At 45.3% G+C, this 27458-nt stretch overlaps 1 protein-coding gene across 4 annotated transcripts in view; it reads left to right on the top strand.

Annotated features, from left to right (window-relative positions):
* Positions 1-10200, top strand: part of LOC135378331 (F-actin-uncapping protein LRRC16A-like) — an 83000-nt gene extending 72800 nt beyond the window's left edge. For all 4 annotated transcript variants that reach the window (XM_064611344.1, XM_064611343.1, XM_064611341.1 and 1 more), the window contains 2 exons: positions 376-459; positions 5168-10200. In XM_064611344.1, coding sequence (XP_064467414.1) covers positions 376-459; positions 5168-5388 — 305 coding nt within the window. In that variant the 3' untranslated portion in view covers positions 5389-10200. The remainder of the gene's footprint in view (positions 1-375; positions 460-5167) is intronic.
* Positions 10201-27458: the final 17258 nt, after the last annotated feature.

Raw genomic sequence — 27458 nt, 5'->3', positions numbered from 1 at the left:
AGATGTTCCTATGATGTACATTATCTCTCGTGGGGAGATGGCAAGAGCTCCTCTCATACAAGTATTCACCTGCATTTCGGTCGTACAAGAATGTCATGAATGCGTGAAACGTACCTCAGTCATGAAATGCGTCAATTATTGACGTGTGTCTCTCATACGGGTTTGTGCTGTCTTCATGTTGACTCTATCTCTAACCTTAGTTCACATAATTGTCATGGTCTCGAAGCAATCTGACGTAATCACACGAATAAGTATTTATTTCTATATGACAGGGGAATTTGGATACTATAAGTTGGTCTTGTCCTTAAAAATGTTCCTGATTGATGTTGCCAGTTGCAACAGTACAGTAAAACTTTTGTCATATGTGTTTTCCAGGTGACTTTTCTCCTGATGAGTTGTCACGAACCAGAGCCAAAACACCCGATGAAATGGATACTGCAGACACCATCAACAGGAATGGTAAGCTTGCATAAACTTGAGGTTTTAGCACTTTTGAAGGATTCAGCATTTTTATCACAGTTGTGATATTTACTCGCACAGTTAGCATGCTCGCATTATTAGAGCACCCCCAACTTGGCACCCAAAATGTTGGTGCCCTTCCACCTCCCACATATTTAATTATGCATGGTTCTGGTAACATCGACTCAGATGCTTAGCACTATGATGTTATGTGAGTGTGCTTTCAGGGTTGAGATCGAATTTTCCCCTCCTGAAATAACATACACACTCTGTGGTGCTGTGTTTTTGTGTAAAAGAAGCACATTAATTATGCAAGTTAGTAAAGTATTGCTTTTATAACGGTAAGGCATGATATCTCAAATAGAGAAATCAGACAATGGGTAATTGCTAATATTACACATTGTCTGATACTGATTATTTCCTTCCCACGTACGGTTTGAAAAGGCTTTGCACACACCTTTTATAGTCCATTCATGAGAGACAACAAGAAGGGGTGGGCAATGTACCTCAGAATTGTATTGAAGTAAAGTACGAAGTACCTGGCATTATTGGTACTTGCAGTGCAGTACAGAGTACCATATTGCAAAGTATTGTAGTGTTGTAATTGCAGTGATGGGAAGCACTTCAAGTACTCAAGTAGTACTTCAAGTACATTTCAAATTGTCTACTGTGTACTTGTACTGTGTATTTGAAAAGCGCCATTGTTTCTAGTACTTTCCCATGGTTCCCACTGATCCTTGAAACCCTTGAATACCCTGGAATTTGAAAATGCCATTTTCAAAGTCTGGAAAATCCTGGAATTTTTTGCAGTCCTTGAAATCTGTTCATTTTGTATCTTTGTCTGGTTCTCATGGAGCTGCTCATGCAAATTCCGCTCATCCGGAGGCAAAACTATAGTTTCGAAACCACAGGAGTTAGCACTCCTCGGAATAGGAATCTGCAGCAAGAAATTAAACGGGGCTTTCTGTTATATTAATCAATGTTCCTTTCCATCCTATAATCTTTAACATTTAGGAGCCATCAGTCACACTTGTGAACAGATCGCTATTGTACAGTCCTCGTGTATTCTCTCATGTGATACCCGTAGCTTATAAATATTTTTGTGAAGTATTGAAGCCCTGGCCATAAACCATGTTTTACATCCTAGACGAAATGATGGCGGAGCCTTAAATGGTCCTTGAAAGACCCTTTAATTTTTGTTCCAAAATTCAGTGGGAGCCATGCTTTCCCATGAACTACTCAAGCACCCGACTGGGACAAAAATAATAAAGTAACAAAAATAATTTTTGTGCCATGAAGAATGCATTTTTTAAGAAGAAATTTCATTGTTGAGAGCCACAAAATGTTGACAAGAAGCTAGTACTTTTACAGGTAAAGGGGCAATAATCAGGTATAAGAGGTGCACATTTTTTAAATGCACTGTGATACGTTGCCGATGGTGAACGTTTTCAAAAAATTGTTGTCTCAAAAAAGTAAATAATGGCTCCAAACTGACTGAATATTCACTGGACTCTTTCGCCCTCATGCCCCGCCCTGCGAGGTCCCGGCTCCAACAGCGACACGTCATTTTGACGTCGCGCATCATCAGCCATTAAGGATGTGGGGCACTTATACGTTAATTGTTTGTAGTATTGAGAAGTGAGGTCGATTATAAACATATTCCCACTTGTCCAATCCAAGATAGCCAATTCAAACTGTACCAAGAGCCCTCAATATTCTATTTCACGTGTGCACTACGTTTTCAGTGCTGTATTGCGCCGCGAGGTCACAGCGATGTTCCTGCAACTGGTTCCCTCGCGAGCTGCAGCTTGCCTCAGTAGTGTCCGTCATTGGCTAGGAGACCAAAATCTCCCCCGCCTCCAGCACCTAGAATTCGGTGTTGCTATACGTTGGAATATCGTGACGTGACCCGGTTCCAAGGATAAGGAGAGACTCACGCGGATTATGCTCTTTGAATGGCATTGTTTCGAATTAAAAACGCTCTATAGCAGAAAAATAATTTCATATTTGGATATCGTGAGCTACATTCTTTCATTGGGCATAATAACTGCAGAATGTTTGCCTACCTGTTTAGTGCCTCTTTAAAGGTTTGGAATGCAAAGACATGCATACATTATGACACTGCGACTGGCGGCACGATGAGTTGGTCTTGTCGTTTCAAGACCATGATTTCAAGCATGATTCTGGTGCTTTTTTTTATATTTCCTCCACTGGCAATTAATAATCATTCCATACCGCAATGTGTGATTGGCTTTCAACTAATATTACATGAAGTAAAGTACTAACAGACTGAAAGGCACACATGCTTTCATTTTTACATTTTACCATTTTTAATTGGTCACACGAATTACTCTGCTGCAGATTACAGTCATATATAAAAAAAACAAGGTTTGCATTGTGCTTCATCCTTTTTATTTTCATAGATTCTTTTTTGAAACGTGATATTTCATAAAGCAGCAAAGAATGCTCAGAAATATATAATCTCTCTTAACTTGTGCCTGCTTTTTTCTGAAATTTCCTTGCACGTTATACCCGAAGATTAACACCCAAACACTGCACTAGGCAGGGGGATTACTGATCTTAGATCAGCCAGGGTATATATTCATTCATTTCATTTATTCAGAACCCAAAGGCCCTAAAAGGGCATATATAATACTATTTTTCATAATCACAGTACAGCTGATTGCCTTCGTGCATGTAACTGCAAATTATGCTATCTGATTCAGTTCGTATTCATGGGTAAGCGCTTAACCAGTAGGGCTTTGTAGCACTTGCCAAAAATGCTTGCTAAAATTTGGCTAAAAAGCAGGACATAACTACCAAACAGTGAAAGGCAAAGTGAGACAAATGAAATTGGCACTGTACTTGATGAGTACTGTAAAGTACTTTGCATAGTACTTTGTACTTTTGCAATGGGGTACTTTGTACTGTACTTAAAGTACTAATGATGCCAGATACTTGGTAAGTACAATTTCGAGGTACTTTGCCCATCACTGTTTGGTCGTGACATGGAGTGCGGAAGAAAGTGCTTTCTTAGTGCCAGTACATTGCTTGCTCATGAATATGAAATGAAACAAGTAAGCAATAATTTGCATTGAAACTTTCACAAGCAATCAGCTGTGCTAGTGCATGTTTCAACACAAGTTATTCCTCTCGTTTAATTTTATATTCATGAGCAAGTAGTGAACTGACCATGCCTCATAACAAATGCTAGAAGAAGAAAATGCAGAGTTGACAGGCTTGAAATGTTGATAAGCCAGAAGTACTACTGCTTAGCACTAGAGAACTAATTCTCTGGGTATAATATGAACCAAGAAGACACGCTTTAAACAAACGAAGAAAGAAACCAGCAGATCGTGATTGTACATTTCCCAGCACTTCACACTGCCTTGTGACATATCACGGGCTTTTTAGAAAAAATACAGAAAGAAATAAAAAAACACGAAGAGGGAGTGCAATGCAAAACTTTCTGTACTTTTGTGTCTTTGTTGTTTGCAACAAAATGCTCTCTGTTAGCAAAAAAGAAGGTAAAACGAAAAAATATGCAACAAATGCATGTGTACCTTGTACTCTCTCCCTTTTTTCATTCATCATACCTCTTAAAAAGTAATCATGCATTCCAAAATAGTACGGTCACTGCACTGATAATTGAAAGGAACAACAGACATAATGTGTATGTATACTTTGATGTTCCTGACTTTGAACTGGTACAGCATATAAAAGCAGTAGTAGTTCTGGATTATCAGAACAACATTTTCTTCGTTATCTTTTCCCTTTATCTTTGCACGTCTTATTGTGCTTCCTCTAACTCGAGGAAATGTTGCCTTTTTGAAGTATACACCAGCTTGCCTTATCCTAATTTATCTACAAATACAGGGTGTCCCAGAAAACGTGTCATCGAATTATAATTTTAAAAAGTACGCCACCTAGGATCATGCGGTCAATGGCATTTGTTCTTACTACGTTTTTGCCACCTCCTGATGTGAATGTTATGTAACGCAAGTTTTATTAGGTATGTAAATTTTTGGGAACCAAAGGCCACTACAGGCCAAGTAAAGGTCGCTTTTTTACCCCACCAATGTGAGGATCATGCTGAATTTATTAATTCATGATAATTGACAGGGATATTGAGGAGCTATCCCGTCGGAAAAAATAACCGAACAGCATGCTTTACGGAGCATCCAGAGCATAGTGCGCAACAAATTTTTTGGCGCAATCGTTGTCTGTCTGATGAGAGGAGGTTGCTATGCTCAGCCCGCACAAAAATAGTAGAAAGAGATTACACAGGCATGGCTTATTGCATCCGGCTTCCGCTGGGACCACGCCTTCCCTCTCCCAGTTTCAAGAACTCTCACTTTTTCAACTACCCTCTGTGGGCTGGGTTTGCAACCTCCTTTCGTGGAACTGGCAACGATTGTGCTAAAAAACGAGCGCTATGCTCTTGCTGCTCTGGACTGAAAAGCATGATGCTCAGGACTTTTTTTCCTTTGGGGTAGCTCCTAAATATATCCCTGTCAAGTATCATGAATTTGAGTAAATTCGGCGCTCTTCACATTGGTGGAGTAAAAAAGTCACCTGTGACAAAAAGTGACAAATTTACATAATAAAACTTACGTTACATGACATTCACATCAGGAGGTGGCAAAAACATAGTATAACAGGTTGGATACAGTGTAACGCCTCGCTCTGTTTTGATTGCACCACATAGAGAGCATATCAAGAAGCACATCCCACACTAGAGAATCTTTTGAATTCTCGTCGGTGTCTATGTCGTCGCTAACGTCTACAGCGAAAGCATCATTCCTGTCTGAATCTCCACTGAGGTCTTCCTGCCGCGTGTCAACAGCATCACTGGGGAAGGAGAAACAGGAGGACGATGATACAAAGGCTGACTCTGGAAATTCAAGTGATGATATTGTGGATGTCTGAAGGCATATGGCAAGTATGATGAAAGTTAGTGTGCACAAAAACACATGTTGCCACACCAAGACTTTCTGTGAGCGTGCTTGTGAGTTGAACTGCACTTGGAATAGGTATTGACTTTTAAATGTACAGTCTAGAGTACATGAGGGTGTACATAAGAGATATTTGTTTATTATGTGTATTCATTGGAATAATGGTGATAGCTCCAGACATTGTCGGAGATCTTGGACGGTGACATTTTCAGTGCTAGCAACGAGTTTTCAGTAGCCACACATGACCCACGTGTCAACTTTGTAGTTTCTAACTGTAGTCTCCACATTGTAATCAACACGGTGAAGGAGCTTCACACAGATGCAGGAAAGTAACGTAATTCTCTCATTGTATAATCGACATAATATGTGTGGGTATGCGTCGCTTATAACATGGAGAAAAGCCACTCCTAACGAACAAATGAGATGTGAGTAGGAATTGCAGTAATCATATCCACGAGCACTTGAGAGTCTACTGAAGGACTAGTAATAAAGTGCGGCTAATCGTTTAATCACTCTGGAAAGTAACTGTTTACACTTAGCACTGTCTGTCAGTCTAAAGTGTGTTACACTTTCCTAAGCCTTTATATGTGCATGTAGCGGCATGTATTACATATTGCAATGGTCACAGTTATATTCTTGTCTCTGGGCAGCAGTCACTCGAATCACCCACAGCACTAGAAAGCGATCTCTGCACTGGAAGGTAACCCATAAGAAATGCCGTGGTTACTGGATCTTGCGCTTTGCAAGTTGTGAACTTCTATGATCATCCAGTACCGTGTAAAATCTCAATAGTAGTATGCAAGCTGATATGAACAAATGAGAGAAACGTAGTCACTCCAGCTTACAAGTGTATGGACACAGACAGTTCTTGATCAAGTTTTTTTTAAATGACTGTGTGCGAACATTGACAACGAAAATCGAGTCGCAGTATTGGTACGTGGTGGCATTCATGATGTTATAACCTGCGGTAAACAGGAGGCGGGAGAATATGTTTATTATTTACAAAAAGGGAGGGAAAGGTTAGCCTGCGCTATAGTGACTTGCTATTCCCAACAAAGAAAGAAAGAACAAAGAAGAAAGAGAAGATAAACAAAAGGGACAAGTAAAGTATGGTGAAGAAAGCACTTGCAACACCTAGTACTGCAAGCAGTACCACAATGCCTTCGAATTTGAATGTTGCATGGAACCTCATGTGTATTGGGGAAACAGCATGGCAGTACAACTGAAGCCCCAGTATATTTAGGTATGGCCATATATATACCAAACTGGGGAAGCTATTTGGAAACTCTTTCTTGCATAATACTATAGCAGTACTATGCATGCGTTTAGATTATCAACAGGGCCCCGTGACTTTAAACACTGAAAACTTGTAAAAAGGCAAACATATGCGGGAGAATATGTGATTATGTATTAAAAATATCTGCTATTAAGAATGCAAACTCTGCTGCTGCACCGTAAGCTCTACTACTATATTTTTGCAGCTGTTATGTTTTACTTGAATGAGTAAGGGGTGAGCAGTTCATGTCCAAAAAAATTGATCAAGTGGTGTTTGAGGCAATTTGTAAGCTGAGCCATGCTTAAAGTAAAACTGGTATTTCCAGCAATCCTTGATCTTCGCAAAATTGATTTTATTGAATACCTTATCTCTATATTGTCAAGTCAATCCACTTAAGAAATGTGAAATAACTCTGAAAAGAAAGGAGACTTTCCCCAGCAGCTCACACGAAACACATTTTGTGAGAAAAACATGCACGTGAGAAACGTTGCATTGTTGGTGTGACACTTAAAAGCTGAACGAATTCCACTGTAATGAAAATCTCACTCTCAAGTCACATGTCAAAGATGAGATGCATTTCTCAGTCTTTTCATTGCCTTTTATGAGTGATTGGCCCTGTATTGTTTGTAGCTGCCGGTCACATTTATATTTTAGAAGGTTACGCAAACTGCCCCATAATAGTGTGTACCACAGCGAAATAGAACCACACTATTTTCTTCCCACACCCTACTTCATCAGTCATTGATTCCTCTGGGACAAAACACCTTCAACCTTGAACAGAAAGTCTGTAATCTACCAAAACTAATCCAAGTTACCGGAACTGTTTTCTTTCTGAGGCACACATCAGTTGACATTCAGCCCGTAGTTTAGGTACCAAATTTCTCCAACACGTTGCATGTTATTGCAACACTAGATAGTGCAACCAAAAATGTTGTTCTGGTCAGCCATAAAAGCTTTCCAACAGAAGTAAAATGCTGTCGCTCTCTGTTTTGCAAGTTAAACATATCTGGCTTAAGTATGCAGTAGTTTATGTCAAATATTTTTACATTGTCCCATGCAGCAGCATCTTACTTACACACATCTTATTCATTTGTTAATCATATATGGTTTTATTACACACAGCCACAAGCTTTATGTGTATTGTGCAGGTTGAGGTGCGTGTGCAGCATTAAAGAATTGTGCATTTGCATTAAGTCCCATGCCCTAGTTAGATGACTAAAACATCCTATAGTGGAGAGCTGGTGAACCTCGGTACGTATCTGCAGACATTTTGGTGGTTAAGTTACTGGACGCTCCAAGTTCTTCACACATATAGTACTTGGAGAAAAAGATGGATTGTGTCATTTGCTATCATTGATGGATTATGAATGACTAATCAACATCATTAGATGGAGTAGGGGAGAGTAAATTCTGTTTCAGCACTGAGAAAGGTGTTAACACATGAACAAATAAAGAAGAGAAAATATTTGACTGCAATAGCTGTTCTGCATGGCATTTTGGCACATAAGCACATGGCTTTTTATGTGTGCTATGAGCCATATGTAAATTGATGCATGCATTTTTGCTGGTACATGCTGTAATTTTGTGGTCTTCAATCATGCTTCATGTAATGTCACTAATAGCTATCGCTTCTGATTCTGGAAGTGAAATCACATACCTTAGAAAGTCATCCTCACTAATACACACAACATTCAGTGTCACAGCTTATTTTAAGTGTTTGAAAATACGCTAAGGCTATGAACTGTTGACGGTCACACGCAAAAGTTTCGCTGTACAGCAAATCTGCAAACAGTTCCTGGCCATGTTACTCGAAAATCATGCTACAAATGCAATACAATTTGCGTGTGTGCTTGAACGTGCAATGTATAATATGCCATTTTGGTGCAATGTCATGATCTCTGGCATAAAAGGTTTGACTGTTGATTGCTTCGCATATGCAGTGGTGTAACACACACCTCTATTTATTATTGCGGCTGCGACATTCTTTTTGTCTCCCTATTTGTTCGTTTCATGTGTTCTTGAGCAGAGCAGAGTACATGCAGACGTGCAAGTAATTATTTAGCACCTTTAAACTAACACTGAAAACCAAATGTAAAAAAAAAAGAAAGCAAAAGTAGTATGGTCGTGATAGCCACTACAGCATGTGTAGCTCTAACATCTCTCTTGTCTTTTCCATATTGTACGCATAAAATTGAAGTAGAATACCACATACACCTTTGCTTTGCTAGCACACACTTAACATTTGTGAGAATAGCTGCTCTTCGGTTATTTATACAAAATGTGCATCTTGCATTATGACCAATTTAGTTGTATACTTGTTAGAGCACTGTACATATGTACTACAGGAACAATGCTGTATGGAAGGAATCGCTGTTGCAAGTTGCTCAAATCTTGCACTGATGCTTGTGATGGGTCTTTAGATGTTTTGTGCTGTGACATATACACGGCACTGAGGCACTGCAGGACCTTTGAGGTAGAGAAATGGACTCCAGTGAAGATGCCGGACAAAACTGCTGCTCAAGTTTTTACACCATGATACCAGGAACTGCCCTTTAGAAAATGTCTCATGCACATGACAAAAACTGTTTTATTTGTTGTACTTTTCGTGCAAAAATTTGTTCTGGCTATCTGTTGCATATAAGAGTCGCGTTTATGGAGTTGTGGGGCTTAGTTGATGAGGCTAGTGTGGTGCACTAATAACTGGCTGTCAGAGAGTGCAGTACCTGTAAGGAAGGGGGACTTGTATTAATTTGAAGCAACAGGCTTATGTGGCACCTTTATAAAAATCTCTCTAAAATGTGTCATTTTTGGTGGTGTTTGTTTCATAGCAGCACAATATACAGAATCGAGTGCATAGGGATGGATTCCACACATTTTTTTTGTCCACCCAGTGCTGTGAATTGAAGCATTGCTCTAATAAGGTGAGTGCCAACCACCCCTATGCACTTTAACTTTTGTTGCATCGAGCTTCCTTGGTCTGTTTCCTGTTGCTTTTCACATTTTAATGACCGAATTTTAGTGAACCATACATTCCCTGTTGTTTTGTGATAATGCTTTGTGCGCTATAATTCAGTTGTAGAATACATATATGTGTAGGACGTTTCTTTTAAACCTGGGAATGCATCGCAAAAAATGTTTCTGTAACATTTTGCATACCTGCAAGTGCATGAGTGCCAAGAGCCCATTACCATTCTTATCTGGTAAAGGCACAAAAAGAAAAAAAAAGGTGCAATTCCATGTTCCCGTTTGTTACGAGCTGTCGGTGTTACGAGTCAGTTTGTTTACAATATTATATACAAATCTTCAGAGGACTTTCTGAGAGTTGTGATTTGTCTCTTGTGTAAAGAAAGTAGGAGCTGTGATACATGAAGTTTTGTAACACGTGTACTTCATGTAGAGGGTAACAATAATGGTGCAAGTCTCCTCCTTGCTGCAATTGAACAAGGCATATTAGTGACTGGCTTTGGTTATGAGAATTTCTACAAATAAACTTTGTATAGTGTGTGACGATTTCTGATGTGCGGGGCTCCTTGCACACGACAGATATTTGCTCTACATACGAGCTAAGCAGGTACATCTGGTACCGTTTCTCAGTGGACCATTTCCATATTCGCGTGCCTCCCCCCGGCGGCGAAATGTCGAATGTCATCCCCCCCGTAATCATGACGACACTCATACGGACTGGCACGTCGCGTGACAAAAGTAGCAAGAGGACTACAAGGAGAATGCGGAAAAAGTGAATGCGCACATCTTGCTCATATTCAGAGTACAAAGCGTCGCTAAGTCTCAGTGTCAAACGCCCACGCAACTTACGATTATTTCCCCCCAGTTAACATGGCGGTCGCCTGGTGGCTGCGCATGTGCATACGCTTTGTCGGAAAGGGCTATTTGAATTTTGTAAGCATACCACATATCCTGGCTGCTAGAGTCACTAAATAGGGAGCAGAGTAGCGACACTGAGCCACGCCGGCGAGCAAGACCGCCATCTTGGGTCCGGCGCGGCTACGTCGCCTAGCAATGGGACTCCAATCTTCCCCTTCTCCGCCGGAGAACTGGATCACAGGGGGGGGGGGGGGGGGGGCTGTGTTCCCTATGTAAAAACCCTATCTCCTGGATGATGCTGTGCCGTAAAGCACGAAATTTCCTTAAGACCGCCCCCCCCCCCCCCCCCACGACAGATCCTTCAATCCGCCCCTGCACAGGGGTGGCACTCAATGTATTGCGCCGTAGACGAAAGCGGTGCTGGGCGAACGCAATGCATCCTGGACAGGTCCTGGTCGCACGTCAGCAAACGTCGAGGCACACGTGACCTTAAAGGGACTATGAAATTTCCCGAACCCCCATACTTTTTTTCGATGGAAACTGTTCTTCCCGCAGAGAAACTAATATGCCACAAATTTTTCCGGACGAAATCGCTCCACTCTGCGAGGAGCGCGCGCTGGAAATGTCTCTACCGCGTTCCTCCTCTCCCGCGCATATTTCCCTGCCGATGGTGTAACTGTACGGACCACCGTGGTACGGACCGCTCTTCGGTTCCCCGTTACGTCACCGGTGTTGCACAATGGCAAGTAATGCCGCGAGCTCGCGCTGTGGCTGCCGCCACTGCCGAAATCTGCCGATCGCGCGAAAGCTGCTGTCATGGAGATTTCCACTCCCGATGAACGCATACGCGGAATCCTACGGCGCATGCTCCTGGCGGGATTCCTCGGCTCGGCAACACGTCACGATTTCGTGTTGCTGAGCCGGCCGTGGTCGCGTCAAGTTGCCCGTTGTGTCTCCGCTCGGCAGCTCGTCACGGCGCGGCGCCAGCTGTCCTCCCTTCGCCGCTCCGTTTAAATTCGCTCCCGAGAAATCCGCTCGCGCGACGAAAGTAAAATTTCGGTTCTAGACTCAGAAAAATGTCTTCTTTCGAACGAAACGAAGAAAAAAATCGTTTCATAGTCCCTTTAAAGATGGCGGCAAAACCGTTTGTAAACAATGCAGTTGCTGTTTCTGCGCGACGTTTTGGATATCTTTCGATGACTGTAATTATTTTTATCCGATAATCTCGCAGTAAAACCCACAATTTTGCACATATGGCCTCGTGCTGTTTACGACTTCAAAGATGTGGTGACGACCGCGCGTTAAAGGAGCATTAAAGTGGTATCTAACATGGCCAAAAACTGCTGTCATCTTGTAAAGCAGTGTATGAAAAGCATTCCCACAAAATATTTCTGTCCAAAGTTGTTTCACCACGGTGCAATTAATTTGGAAAATCGCTGCCGCGGTGACAGGCCGGAGAGCTCCAACTGCAGACCACACACACTCTACTGTGACGTTGGTGGTAGAGAGCCCCTCATTCGTTCGCAGGAAAAACCGTCTGCTACGAACATTGCGAGCTGTTTCTTGTGGACTTCTATTCTTTATATGATTTATATCACGTTTTCTAAAAAAAACAAAGCATATATGCAGCCTGAGAAAGTAAGATTACAATCACAAGAGTAATATATCCGTGGCTTCTGTGCAATCTCAAAATTCACAGTAGCAGAAAGCAAAGGATGGCGGCGGTATTGTGGCGCCACCTGTTAGCCACTGAACCAACTGCGCGGTGAAAACTGTCGGACAGGCTGCACACTGGCGAGAAGCACGGGATTTTCGCTGTACAAGCGCAGTTAATTTCGGGCTGCACCACTCGTTTTCCCGTGGTATCTGCGGTAAAAAAAATCGTGGTTGTGTCGTGGACAGCCTTCAAACTCTCCATTTCGGACATCACGTAGCCGGAGTACGTATGGCGTCTCCGAAGCGTTAGCAGACGCTCCGGCCTGCGCGATGTTGCTCACCTCGATCATGTGATCCCAGGTTCAATGAGGAGCGTCCTCACCACTTGCGTCACATGTGACGCGTGCAGGGATCGGAACCGGTATTTTTTTCGGTCCGGTTCGGGTTCGGGTTCAGGCATATTGGTTCGGTTCGGGTTTAGCTCCGCTGAACCGAAATTATCAGCTTGAACCGGTTCAGGTATATCGGTTCGGTTCGGGTTCGGCTCAGGGAGAACCCCCCACCCCCACCCCACCCCCGCACATACACAGACAAAAAAAAAAAATCTGTCAGCGGTCGGGGCATTTACAGGGATTGGAACAGTTACTTTTTTCGGCCTCGGTTTAACCGGTCCACGGGCAGTAATTTTGCTACATGCAAGCAAGCTTACGCTCACCGTACACGATTGTAAGAGAAAGGCGTGAGATAACCGTACAGGAGAGCAAAAAAAAAAAGGTCGGTCAGTAGTACAATTAATTCACCTCTGAACCGATTCCCGAACCGGTAACCGTATCAATTTTTTTCGGTTCAGTTCCGGTTCGGCTCAGGACAAGCAAAAAAAATCGTTCGGGTTCGGTTCGGTTCGGGTTCGTCAGAAAATAACGGTTTTTTCCGGTTTTCGGTTCGGGTTCAGTTTCGGTTCCGATCCCCACGCGTGTGGTGGGGCTCATCACGTGCCTATCGTGAAGGCGAATGAGGGTGTTTCGCGCACGGGACGTTCGGGGAGCTATTTCAGGCGTCCCAATTTCGCTTACGGTTGTACTAATTGTGGGAAAACTGTTTTCGGCCGCCTAACATTCTATACTGACCAAAACCAGAAACAAAGTTGTGGGCCTCTAGACTGCTCCTGCAACACCCTCCGCGTTTCGTCAATTCCGCTCAATAGATGGAGCACAGGACGATCTAATTCAGTGCTGTGTATGCCAAAGGTAGTCTGGCCAATAGGAGGAGCCTAAAAAGAGGCTCGACCTGTCAGTCAAACTTAGGCGCATTTCATTGGTTACCGTTTTCCATGGGAGCTGCCATGACACCAAATTTTCTCCAAAATGGAGGATGGTGCTTGGAACGGCGAAGCGGAGATTTCGTGACAAAAAATTTTCACAGACTACTTTAATTTCATACTGTGAGTACATATCCTCATGTACGCATGTGCAAAATCAGCTTCAACTTTCGCTCCGCCATCATTATTAGCGAGTTTTAGTATACCGTTGATAAGGTTATCGTGTCCATCGGAACCAATCGTAGTCGCGCGTGACTCAGAATCTTATCCACTGATTGAATCCGGTTGATACGTTGACGCAAGCCACGTTAACAACGGTCTGCTAAAACACTCTATTTACGTGAAAATGGGATGTTTCGTCACTAACCTTAGGCCTAGTTAAGATCGTGATACCAAGGAAATAGCAAGGACGACGACCCTTATACGTAGGATTTTGCATTATATAATTGCATTTTATTTATACATACACCTTTGCTCCTTTTTGATTCGATGTACTTACATTACGTGATATAAAACTTCATACCGGCTGTCGTCTGCTACGAAGTAGCGGTTGTACAGCCATCCTGGTCAATCACTTCTGCCAGCAACCATTTTTATAATTCTGAGCCTTCCCAGCTTGCCTCTCTCCGTGCAGATGGCGTTGATAAAAGTGGGCGCAAAATCCGTCGTTTTGGTCTCTCACCAGTGATATCCGTTTCAATCCAAATCCATCAATTTTCTCCAAAATGGTAGCGCCCAGTAAATAAGGGTGAGGTATAAGTACTGGATGGATGTAACAATAGACAACTGTATTTCGACCTGTGATTATACCTCAAAAAGTGGGTGGAGCCTCAGGTATTGGCAGGTCCCATTAATGGCCAGACTCCCTTTGGCATGCACGGCACTGATCTAATTCAGTGCCGTGTATTCGTTCGTTCGTTCGTTCGTTCGTTTGTTTGTTTGTTTTCGGGACTTCCTTTCGTGTTGAGCCCACTGCGCAGCAAGATGGACGCGAAAGTTTTGGACGACGTGATATTTTTGCGCACGAGCGGATACTTTTGAAACTTAAAGGCATGTATTTCCGCAACCTAGAGAGGCATCTACTTGCGGTGTATAAGATTCGTGACGAACTTTGCATTAAAGTCTTTAGTGTTTGTGTTTGGTGTGGCTGTCCTTTTGCATCCATTATGTAACTAGAATATCTGACATGAAAAAGCCAAAAACCAGACAGTACGAGTTCCGGATGAGAGACAGAAACCAGTACCGAAATTACCTCGGAAACGGAACCCCCCCCCCCCCCCCCATATTATTATGTTCTCCTCGGATTTGCGCGATTTGCGTGGGTCGGTCCGTGGCGGGTAGGGGGGGCTCGAGCCCCCCCTAGCCCCCCCGTGGCTACGCCACTGCGTGTGAACGCTGCGTTATTTCATTGAAACTCACGCATCCCTCATACAGCACGTCGTAATCCACAAGGACAGTTCAGGACAACGTAACGTTTGAGTGTTGTCTATAACAGGATGCGACTGCCGCACACAAATGGGATTGGGCAATAAGCTGACCAACTACAGCGTTGTGCAGGATGCGCATATTTCAGTTAAGCGGCATACCGACTAAGAAGAGCTCAAATATGTGTAGACAAAAAAAACAAAAAAAAAAACGAACAGCTGATTATGAGAATCGGAGTGTGACACCTGTGGCTGAACTGAGTTTGTTCGCACAAGGGTTCTGATGGAAGTCTAAGAGGTGAATACAAGAGATAAGCTTCCGCAATAAACAGTACCCAATGGACACCAGGAGCACCACGGACACACAAACATACACGAATCAAGCTTCCTGTGATAATGATAAGTGAGCTAGGGTACAGTATCCCTCTGTGTGACGCAGTCCACGCTCCACGGGAATGTGCTCATGTAAGTCATGACACCGCGCAGGCGGAGCAGAGGCTTCGGCCACTGGGTCCGATAACTTGGATTAGATGATGAAGGCCACATTGGGGTCAACTGCAAGCACAGCAATGCAGAGCTGTGTGACGAAAAGGGAATTGTAGTGCATATACCATGCACAGCAGTATGAATACACAGTCTGACGAAATGGTTGCTTTACGAAGACCTCTCCTGCGTGTTGTATTTTTCTTGTAGTCAGCGTCCCTGATCGGCATACTGCGTGGTATGCGTGGGTCAAGAAGCTCTGGATGGAGCTAATCATTATAGAACCGCTCAAAGTACACCCAGCCCCAGTGGATAGCACATTGGATACAGCTAGATGAGAGAGGCGGTACCCGAGACGGGGAGGGAGAGAGACGACACAACAAGAATTCTCGAACACAGCAAAAATTTTTATTTACCAGAGCTCTATATATTCAAAAACCTCCGGAGAGGAGGAAGAGGAAGGAGGGAAGGCTTGCTTACGCAGTTGCCACGTGTACTAATCTCACAGGTCTCCCTGAGCAACCTACGCCAAGTGTAGGTTGCTCAGGGAGACCCGTGAGATTAGTACACGTGGCAACTGCGTAAGCAAGCCTTCCCTCCTTCCTCTTCCTCCTCTCCGGAGGTTTTTGAATATATAGAGCTCTGGTAAATAAAAATTTTTGCTGTGTTCGAGAATTCTTGTTGTGTCGTCTCTCTCCCTCCCCGTCTCGGGTACCGCCTCTCTCATCATGCACCAGCTTGTCAGCGCCCTGTCACTTCTTTGGATACAGCTACTCCGTTCACGTCCATACGATCTGACATGCTATCTGGTTGGCCCTCAGTAGTTGTAACGGCCTTCAGCAAGCACATTTTACATTGCAGCGTAATTTTGCTCCGCAATCCATTTCTGTTCTTTGACGTTATCTGCATGGCAGCAAGTGTGCAGTTGAATGGACTGTGGATTCTCAGAGCTTGAAATTAGTTGAACAAGTGCATATTGTCCACAATGCTTCGCCCTTCAACAACACAGGGTCTGTTTCCGGACGTTTCTGCAGACACGTCTTGCGTACTGTCGCTTCTGCTAGCTCTCGATGAAAGATTAAAGGGACGGTCTCGTACAGCCGGGGCGATTCCGAAACTTAGCCAAAACTAGCTTCACGAGTACTGTACACATTCAACCGTCAAAGTTTCATTCGGAATAACCAAGTGGTTTTCGAGGAATTTGTCGAAACGTGCCGTAATAGCAGACGACGAAACGTGCGCTTCTCTCATGCATACGTCACGTATGACGTCGGCCTGCGGGTACGTCGACCTTGGGTTGAGTCATCCCCTTTGCTCTCGAAATGGGGACACTCAGGCATTTACCTCCGCGAGCGGAGAATGTAGTCCGAGCATTGACTGTGGGGTCTCCAATAATGTGGCGCATAATCGGATACGTGGAAGCTAAGTCACGTGTTTTCTTTCCGAGAGTATTTAATGTGTTTTTTAAATAAACACGCACTCCTTCCCCATGTACGTCGTCAGCGACACTTCATTTCGAAGCATGATCAGTGTGCAACGGGGAGTGTAATGGAAGCGCGCGTAATATATTTTTGGTCGGAGCTGTAATGCGACCGCGCGCACCGATGGCCGGCGACTTCAGATTTGTGATTGTGGGTTGGGTTGTCCTGCGACTTGTCTCTGAGGATTAACATAGTTGTTCTAAACCACCATGCTTGCCACTTCTTAGAATGTGCATTTTCACCTGAGAACTGAAAGAAAATGTACGAGAGTTGCTGCGGTTCCCAGTAACTTCTGCAAGTCGTCTGCTCACGCCGATGTACTAGCGCGCGCAAAAGCAGACGATTTCTGTATCCTATCACGGACTTTCCCGCAGGGCTGCGTGGCTGTTCTTATTATTGTCAACACAGATCGCGGCATGCTCTGCAGTCTTTATCAATTTAATTCGGTTATTTAATAACTGTGGCGTGTTTTGTCGGGTAAATTCGCAGTATTCCATTTTCAACAAAGGGCAATCGAATGGTACACTTTATGAGAGGGGCAGGGGGTACGAGACCGTCCGTCCCTTTTTAAAGATTACCCAGATGCCTTCTCTTGTAGAATTTCAGGGCTTGTTCTTTGCGTCTCTTCCGTTTTCCGCAGACAGGTTTCCTGCTATGCGAAAAACCGTGACTGGCAGGCACAGCACAACCACGGAACGAAGTATTCCGAGATAACGAGCGACAGCTGCGCGTCCACACTCCATTTATTATCACATGCGAAAAGACAGATTGTGACAATTCATCCGGTTTTTCCCACTTGTGCAGATTTCTGTGGCATGCAGATAGATGGCACCACCGCGCACAGCCTCTCAGCGTCACTCAGCGCGTCAGCATTCGCTAACCACTGCTCACAAGAATCCGTGTAGCAACTTTATGCTTCGACATAAACAAATTCTTTCGGGACATATTGATTTTAGACATATTTTTCTAGTACTTAATGGGATTAAAATTCTCACCTTAGGTCTATTTATTTTGTGACCAGCCAACAAATTTGAAGGAAGCGCGAAACACAATTTCTGACGTCTGCGAAAAAATTAAAAAAAAATGAATGAATGAATAAAAGATGAATTTCTGGCACCATTAAGTACTAGAACCCATTGAGATCTTCAATTCAAGACTTATTTTATGCAAATTGAGCAATTCCTAGCGGAGTTATGCGGTTTGAAAAATGCATAAGGAATGCCACTGGGCCAGGAGGGTGCTCGCATCGCATGGTTTACGCGGGCAAAATATGTTCATTTCTTGGCTTTATGACGACGGTGATATGTCGGTAAGCGGCAAAACGAGATGTAAACAAAGTCACATGACCTCAAAATGACGTTTTCTATGACGTGCGACCAGGACAAGATGGCAGTTTTGCCAAAGGCACCCGTAGTTACAAAGGGTAGTTACAACAATGGCGGGTTTGTGTCACCCCTGTGTTTTGGATAGAGGGGACTCAACATGGACGACGCGTTCTTTGAAGGAGAAACCAGGTGGCACGATCGGCCCAATCGCGGACACCGGACGGCGCGGAAAAGGAATGCGATACTCTGTATCCCTATTTAGTGACTCTACTGGCCGCTACCCTCCGTTTCTAGCCTCCTTCCTTGTGGAGAACGGTGATTGGTTCCGATGTTGAGGCTTTTCGCAGTTTTCGAATGCGCTCGCAACTTCCACGGTTTTCACAAGTTTCTTTGTGAATGTCCAATTCTGCGGGGTGGGGGATGTTTGGGGGGGTGGAGGTGCGTTCAGTCTGCCCATGTGAATATCCAACACGGCACGTTTCGTCCTCGATCAAATAACACAGGACCTCGTAAAGGGTTTACAGGTAAGAAAGGGAAGAGCACCAAACACGTGGGTGGGGGATCTGGAATTAATCACGGCCGAAAAGTGACTATTAAGCGCCAGCCATGTTTTCAACTAGATGTCTCCGATTTGACTGCACCAGTTCAAGCTGTGCAGCAGCAGTTATTTTTTCTAGTGCCCCGCGCGCGTTCTTTACTTTCGTATTCACACGTAGTCAGCCCCGCCGAGAAACAGCGTGACCGCTTGAGCGCAGTGACGTAACAATTAAGTCCACCAATCACAGCCGTGCGTTCGGCGGTCGTAGCTATGGAGACGAACCACCATAATCCAGACGGACAGCCACTGGTAGCCACAAAAAGCCCGTGTTTGAAATAGTCTGCCCGCTTTTCTTGGGCAACCTTCTGTACCTAGGTGGCGTTAGCCTTACCTTTTTTGTCGTGTTAGAGCCGCGAAGCAGCTGTGGTTATGAGTGGCGTACAGACGTGGGGAGATGGAGAGAGGGTAGTACACGCCGAAAGCTCAGCCAGGCGCCCACAGCTCCCCATAGAGCCCATAGTTTGAGATAATTCAGGCAACACTGGACATACGACCAATGAAAATGCGTCGTGATGCCTAGCAGCCAACCAATCAGCAACCTCTCAGTTTGGCTCGGCTTTCGGCCGGCCCTGGCTGCCACTGACTTCTACTGGTTTTCATACATGGCGCCCGTTATTCCAAAATAACTAAGACATTTTTGATAGGCGAAATACATATTTATTGATGCAACATATAAACCCAAATGCTTGACTCATATATTCACCGTGCGTACAGGACGTTTCGTTCCTTGAATAGACAGCAACCAAACAAAGTTCGAACATGCAAAGCACACATACAGTCTACTTCTGGAGGCGAGCGAAGTCCACGAGTGCGTGTGTTTCACAGATGAGCATCTTCTTCTCATTCTGGCGATGCACCGTAGGTCACACAGTCACGGGAAATACTTTTGTCGTTACGAACACTCTCTTCTTAGTCACTGTATTTGAAAATGCGACAGCGCTCGAAAGTGTTCCTCAGCAGGCGTCAGCTCACCAAGCATTCCAGTTCCGACCCGGCAAGAATGTCCGTAGGTTGACACTTTATCGGAGATCAGTACATGGCCAGAGTCACTATAGCTCACGAACAAACCCGCGCGTACACTTCCTCTTCGGTCGTTGTGGTCAACCGACATCGGCGAGCCGCGGAGACGCAGCGACCTTGCTTGGAGCTGCCCGCCTGGCCGACTGCCCGCGAAAAGTGAGCTGTCAGATATTTCGAAACTTTATCAACCAATCCCGGAGCGCGCATCCTCCTTTGGCCAATGGGCATCCGTCATGATGCCTGACGATGTAATACCACGTGACTGTGACGTGATTTTATTTTTCTACTGCCGCAAATGCGGGGAGCTGTGGAGGCCTGGCTCAGCGCGCCGCATTCAACGTTCCTTGCGAACGTCTGAGCAACTTCAACCAACTTGCTGGCGTCCTCGGCCGGGATTGAACCCGGAACCTCGAGATCAGTAGGTGGGCACGCTCCTAACTGATCCACCGAGGCCGGTATCAACTACGACTAGGATTGCTACCTGTCCGGATTTCACCCGAACAGTTCGGAAATTCTTGGCTTGCGTTCGGTGTCCGGGTTAAGGTGTAACCCGGACATCAAATGTTCGGAAATTGGCGAATTCAGAGTAAAAAACTGGCGACTTTCGTTTTCCGTTTGTGTCATTCTCACCAAAGATTCAGCGATAGCTAAAATGATCAATCAAAGCTACGTTGAGCAGCATGAAGACAACCTCTCATTAGAACACCAGCTCCCGTGGCATAGTGATTAGAATGATCGCTCTCCACGCCGAGACTGGGAGGTGACACGGGTTCGAATCCTGTCACCGGCTGTGCTGTCTGAGGTTTTCCCTGGGGTTTCGGCAGACTCTCCGGACGAATGTCGGCACAGTTCCCCCTGAAATCGGCCCAGGACGCACACACCTTCCTGCTGTCATCTCTCCATCTGTCCACGTCTGTACACCGCTTATAGCCACAGTTGCTTCGCGGCGCTAACACGGAACTTAAAAAAAATATTAGAACACTCCGTGCCCAGCATTCAAGTCTCAGGAATTTGATACAGTCCCCTACAGTCCACTTCGTCCAAGCCAAGATGGTATGCAGACCTTTCGGTACAGGACCTTTTGGTACAGTCGGACGTTTGGACGTCGGTACAAGTCCGTGTACCGAAAGGTCCGTGTGCCGAGATGTCCGTACCGGAATGTCTTGTACCGAGCCATCCAAGACTGGGCAAAAAATGAAGTGAGGCGTGACAGGCCCAATAGTAACAGCTCACCATAGCTTGAGATAGTTCATACAGCACTGGGCACAATGGAAATTAAATTGACAGGACCAACAAAAATGCGATGTTCTGCATTCCAGCCGACCAATCGGGGGCCTTTCTGCTTGTCTCGCCTCTCGGCGTGTCCTGGCTACCATCGATTTCTACTGGTTTTCCGCCTGACGCCCAGTTGTGCCATTTATTTTTCGTGTTTTTTTTTATTTAACTCTAGTGTGAAATAAATAAAGCAACTCTTGGTTAAAACTTTTGTATTGTATAGGTATTTAGATTTGGTCAGCTTTTGGTCACTATTGTGTTGGAGAGCTTCACGCGAGTTGAAGGGATTGTATTTTATCACCAGCAGCGACCGATCACCTCTTCTTCCCCCTCCCCCCGCCCCATCGGCGTTCGGTATTTGACGACGGAAAAGGTGGCAACCCTAACTACTAGGGAAATAATTTTTCCCCCGTCAGTTCTCTGGCCTGTAGGACAATGCATGCATGATGCACAATCACACCTATGGCAAATGCAACGCTTAACTTATCATCATCATCAGAAGAAGACAACAGTGCAAGAAGGACAGGAGCGTGTTGGTTAGCACTGAACATGGTTAAGAACGCACAGAAACAGGGACCTTCATGAAGAGCGCTGTCCGTGTCCGTCCCTGTTTCTGTGCGTTCTTAACCATATTCACCAGAAGAAGAGCGTTTGCGTGGGGGCCATCACGTCACACCACATTCTCATCTAGTCGCGAAGTGTCATTCGCACAATAAACGTTCGTTTGAAAGGGTGTCTCTAATTCTCCACTATATATAGTCCCGACAGAATGGTGCCGTCATTCTACAAGGCTACAGAGATTACAAGGTTCAAGTACTGGGATCCATCGACCAGCTTCATGTCATCATGCCTAGCAATTCGGGACAAAACGTAAAGCAGGCTTCACCTGATAATCCCCCATACAGGCCATGTATTAGGAAAAGAAAAGCGCGTGCAGTACGTTAGATTGGTACCGCTTTGCATTAGTTCGCTAGTGGGACGTTGCCTGTTTCATAGCGGAACATATGATCCACTCTTCGTTGGCGAATATTGTGTCTGCGAGGCTCCATTTCGGTTCCAAATTCCCAACCCGTAAAGGAGGCTTCACGCGATACACTGAAGCAGTGGTTGAAGCCCTCCACCTGGTGAGATACGCAAATGCACCATGTATTTTGCAATAAACACGTGAGTTGACTGCTCCGTACGACTTGTCAAACACTGTTCAAGTAGACAAGTTCGCCGATTTGTTGAGCGTGCAAAAAAATCTTGCTGTCGCGAGACTCTTCCTTCGATGCACGCAGGTTGTGAGAAAATTGGCCAGTGACGCTTAGGCAAGGAATATCGTAATAAACAAGCGGTGGTAAACAGGCACAGATTTCGATATGAGTTCATTTTTTCGCCTCCTAAGAGGTCGGGACGAAATGTAAAGCACATCTCACCAACCTACCGCCGTGGGATGCGTGCATTGAAAATCGAAGAGCGCGCGTAGCACATTTTGCTGACACTATACTCTTCATTGGAAATGTTCTGCCCCTACTGAACTATGTTTTTCTTCCATTTCCATTTTCTCCTCGTAGATGAGCCATCGCAACGGCTCGTTGTCTGGGTTCCACGGGACTCCTTCGGGCGCGACGCGCGTGACCTTTTGCCTATAACACGCGGGTATAACTCTCAGTCCGTGTAATAATAGTTGTAATAGTTGTTGTATTTAGTTGCAAAATTTGTGACATTAAATACAATTTCTCGAGCAACTGATTTCACTAAGCTTTCACCTTATACCCTGGCAACAGTGACATCACAGCATGACTTCCCGACGCCGTCCGCTGGTTTTTCGCCCCATGGAGGTGGTGCCGGCGAACAACTGGCGGCGGAATGCGCGTGGCAGTCTGCCGCGCGAACTTCGTTGCAAAAATTCGCTCCATGGAGGTTGCCCTTAAAGCATCGCTTTTTACCTCTCTCCTTTTAACCATATGTGGAGGTTTAGCTGGCTGATATATCTCTGTATTCGCTACATACGGAGTATTGTGATGATGTCAGTATAGGAAAGCAGTGCTTTGTGTTTCTTATGGTAATGCTTTTAAAAACAGATTTGTAGTTGAATTCTGTGAGGTTCGTTTCAAGAGTTTCAGCTACACTTGGGTGCCTCAATGTGGGGGTTCCTCTGCACACTTCCGCATGAACTTCGCGTGCTCCAAATACCGGGAGGACTTCAGGGGGAACTGTGCCGACATTCGTCTGGAAAGTCTTCGGAAAACCCAGGGAAAACCTCAGACAGGACAGCCGGCGGTAGGATTCGAACCCAGCACCTCCCAGTCTACAGCACGACCTTGGTTACCACCAACGAGCGGACGCCTTAGCCCACTCGGCCATGCCGCTGGTGTTTTACGTTTTGCCCCGAATGGCTGGGCATTATACTCCCAAGGATATATGGATCATGTCGGTCATGGAGAAGTTGGAAGAAAACAGAAGATTTTAACGCTCACAAGCAACCATACTAAGCAATTAAATTGTTGAGAAGTCGGGAGCGGACGCTGTGAGTGACCAAGACTTCTTTGTGCTACAAGAGAAGCTGCAAGATCTCTTTCATGATCTAAAGGCTGTTAATAATGAGCCAAATGACGAGTTTACCGATGAAGACAACGTAGGAGAGCTGACAGGGACAACGGAATACCGCCATCAGACTTCAGAGACTTTCGACTAGCCTCAATGATGCTGTGACCAGGATCCTACAAGGCTACAAGGGCAAAGGATACATGAGCTCAACAGTCTCGACAACACTTATCTAGGCGTCACGGCCTCTTGAAATATACCGTATTTTCCGGTGTATAACGCGCACCCGTAAAAACGGGCCGAATTTGAAAAATGTTCGATGTATACCGCGCACCGGTGCATACGCCTACTGCAATTGTGCTACAAGCTTTTGTACTGCCACCAGTATACACAATAAACCAAAGCGGTGCATCATATATGCATATTCGATATTTGAAACACATTTAGTCATCCGTTAAACTCCGATGCAACAGCGTCGCTGTCATAGTATACTTCAGTGTCCTCTCTGCTTTCCGTTTCGCGTCCCTTCTTAGTTACGCCATTCTTCTGAAATGAATTAAAGATTATTGACCGTTTATGAAGTCCAGTGTCCCTTCGCCGGTTTTGTCAACGGACCCTAAGAGTTATGAGAGAAAGCTACAGCACACCCTGGAAGTGGTTAGAATTTGTACGTCACTGACCTGAAGAGGAACTTCGCAGGAAAATATTTCCGTGTATAACGCGCACCGTTAGATAACGCGCAGGACCTCTTCAGAGCACTTTTTTTCTTTTCATAACGCGCGTGTTATACACCGGAAAATACGGTACCTTGTGACAATGGTAGCCGCAAAAGGCAACGACCGCTGGAGTACGGAAGAGCAGATGAAGTTCCTCAGTACGTTCTGTTTAGTCCCATTGAGTTTTTAGTGAGGCTATATAGCGCGCCGTGGACCTGCTCCGGTCACCTGCTGTGCTGTCTGGGTGTTTTTCCTGGGCTTTCCTCGCACGCTGCAAGGAAAATGTCGGCACAGTACCGTGTGAAGTCGGCCCAAGACGAGAGATACCTCCGAGCAACATGCCTCCACACAGACAGGAAGACCACTCAGCAATAACAACGCGCGGTGGTTCGGTGTCAGCGAAGTATGTCTTTTTCATTTCCGTTTTTCAAGTTCCTAGTATATCAGCTGGCGACGAGGATGTGACTTTGCCCGTTTTCACCACGGAACCAGTGGCTGTGGAAGTGGACATTCGCACACTTTGTTGTCCGGGTGTATTTGATCCTTTCAAGGAAGAATGGGACATGTACCAAGATTTGAAGCGACTCTTCGGGTGCCCAGAATCACCGAACCGGCAGTAGCTTGTTGACATGGGCGCCGCCAGGATTTTTTTCAGGGGGAGGGGGGGGGGGGGCAAAATGTTTGAGGGGGTGCGTCAACTGCGCCCGCAACTACATTGTCTTGGCTCAGAAACCCTATGTTTCTGGAAGCCAGCAGGGGTAACCGCACCTGTGATGTTATCCGGTGAGTGCGCTAAAATGCGGCATGATCGAGCTCACCGATACGCCATGTCGGCCTCCACGTGAGTTCCTATCAGGGCCCGAACTCACGCCTTATCAGATGATTGTGATCGTGAGTTTTGTGATAGTCCGAAACGCTGAGCTATGCCTGCAGGACGTTGCGAATCTCATATCCTCACGCGCGCTCCATACGAGAGGTTCGGAGTACTCTACAGCCGATCTTCCCTTTTTGTCAGTCCTCCCGGTCTTCATCTCTGACTCCTGGATGCATCTGTCCGCCCATACCGCCGGGTGTGTGAGGTTCGGACGTAATGCTTCACGCAGCAGTCCATCCGTATTGGGACCCCTCACCTGCTCTCAGGAGCTGCTCCACGAAGAAGCCATCTGAATTCCATTTGTTCAGCTCGACGCTTTCCCACAGGAAGTTAACGCTTTACTTGACTGTTCCCAGCCTCTTCGGCCATTAAAGCCTTCCAGCCCTTCTTGGATGCTTCCGACATCTACACGTTCGCGGACATTTACAGCAGATCCAGGAGTCGTACCTACTCATTCACCCAACCCTCCTTCTCGCTAAACACCGATTCACAACCCTTTTGATACTCGGTCTGCACACACCTGATGCATGCAGCCATACAAGATAGTTGAGAACCAGCAGAAATATCAGAAATATTTGGAGCTGCGTCATCGACAAGCTACGAAACGCGTCCTATCTGGTCTTGTCTAGCTTGTCGCAATAGACAACATCTACCCCCGGAACAAATCATGTCCACACAACATTTCACCATAGCGGGCTTCGATTTCGCTGGGTCTCTGTTCGTGACAAGGACGCAGTCGCTCCTCAAACCTACATTCTATTTCTCACACTCGCCGTCACCAGGGCCATCCCCTTGGAACTCATCTCTTCTGTGGCTGCCGCCGACTTCCTCTTGGCTTTCAAACGTTTTATTAGTTTTATTACGACGTGGGGTGCAATCATTGATCTACTCCGACTAATGCTTGCGCTTTCCACAAATGCGCCCGTCTGCTGTCCCGCAGTGTCACGCAGTGTTTCTTGCCTACCTTGTTAATCAACTCGCCACCATGTCCTAGCAGTGCCGGCAACGCAAGTGAGCGTTGAAAGGGCATTTTCCAGTCTAAAGTTCGTCCTATCCCCACAAAGAGGGAACCTGTCTGAAGACACTCTTGGGGACATAACGATGGTCCGTTGTAACCTGCCGTATACGGAGAACGATGTATGTGCTTCTCCTTGGCGCGGCCTGTTCTGACGCCTATTATGATATTTCTGTACGTTACAGAAGTATGTTTTCTTGCATAGATATGGTGCGTTGCACTCTTCGATGTCTACGCTTCTCTTCAAACTAAAGGGGAAACAGTTCAAGACGTTTTCGCTAATATATACTTGCAGTGTAGTCCTCCTAGGCTAAAATTTCCTGCAACAGATATAGTATGTGTTCATTTTTAGCCGTTTGCACTTTGTAGCTCATTTTGCGACATCCATGTAGCCTGCAGAGAAAACCGAAAAAATACCGGTTCAACTGTTTGGTTACCGGTAACCGCAAATACAAAACGACGAACCCCGTAACCGAAACCGCTTTCAGAGTTCTGACACTGAACCGTAACCGTAACCGATATTCGTTTCGGTTTCAGTCCCTGGTTGCGAGTACCGTAAATGACGACGACGTACCATTTTTGGTCTCGTTCTTCTTCGTTTCTGGGTTAAAGACGTTTGTACGACGATATTAAATAAAGTAATAATGTAAAGTAGATAATGTAAGCAAAATAATGTAAAGACGAGATACAATTAAACTCTTGAACAAGAGCCTCGGCCAGAGCTCTGCACGGGCCGACTTTTCCGGGCCCGACCCGGTCCGGGGGCATCGAAAAATGGCTCGGTCCGGCCCGGGCTCGGGCCTTCCTGTTTTTATGCGGCCCGGCCCGGTGACTCAGCGAATAGAGCCCCGTCTAGCATCGCCAGCTTAACTTACGCCTTTTAAGCGCTAATCAAACAAATTTCAATTGATCAGAAGAGAACGCAAGGTTAGAGACATACCAGTCCATAGGCTAGAGCGCGAGACATATACAGCGCGAGACCAAAGTCCAGAATGCACGCGGGCAAGCTCATTATCGCTACACTACACGTTTTTGTGGAGGTAGAGGATGTTGCCGATAAACTCCCTCTTCCATTCGCTACCCCTCTCACTAAGCTTCGCGAACGTGATAACGAAAGATGTGAGGAGTCATGAATGTGAAGTGGGAAGGTTTTAGAGGGTCGAGCCATACGCATAATGCAGTATACTTCGTTTGTTTCTGCAAATATATGCACAGGAATGACGCAAGCACGT

The sequence above is a fragment of the Ornithodoros turicata genome, chromosome 1, assembly GCF_037126465.1.
Source record: "Ornithodoros turicata isolate Travis chromosome 1, ASM3712646v1, whole genome shotgun sequence".
NCBI lineage: Eukaryota > Metazoa > Arthropoda > Arachnida > Ixodida > Argasidae > Ornithodoros > Ornithodoros turicata.
This window is presented reverse-complemented; position numbering and strand designations above follow the sequence as displayed.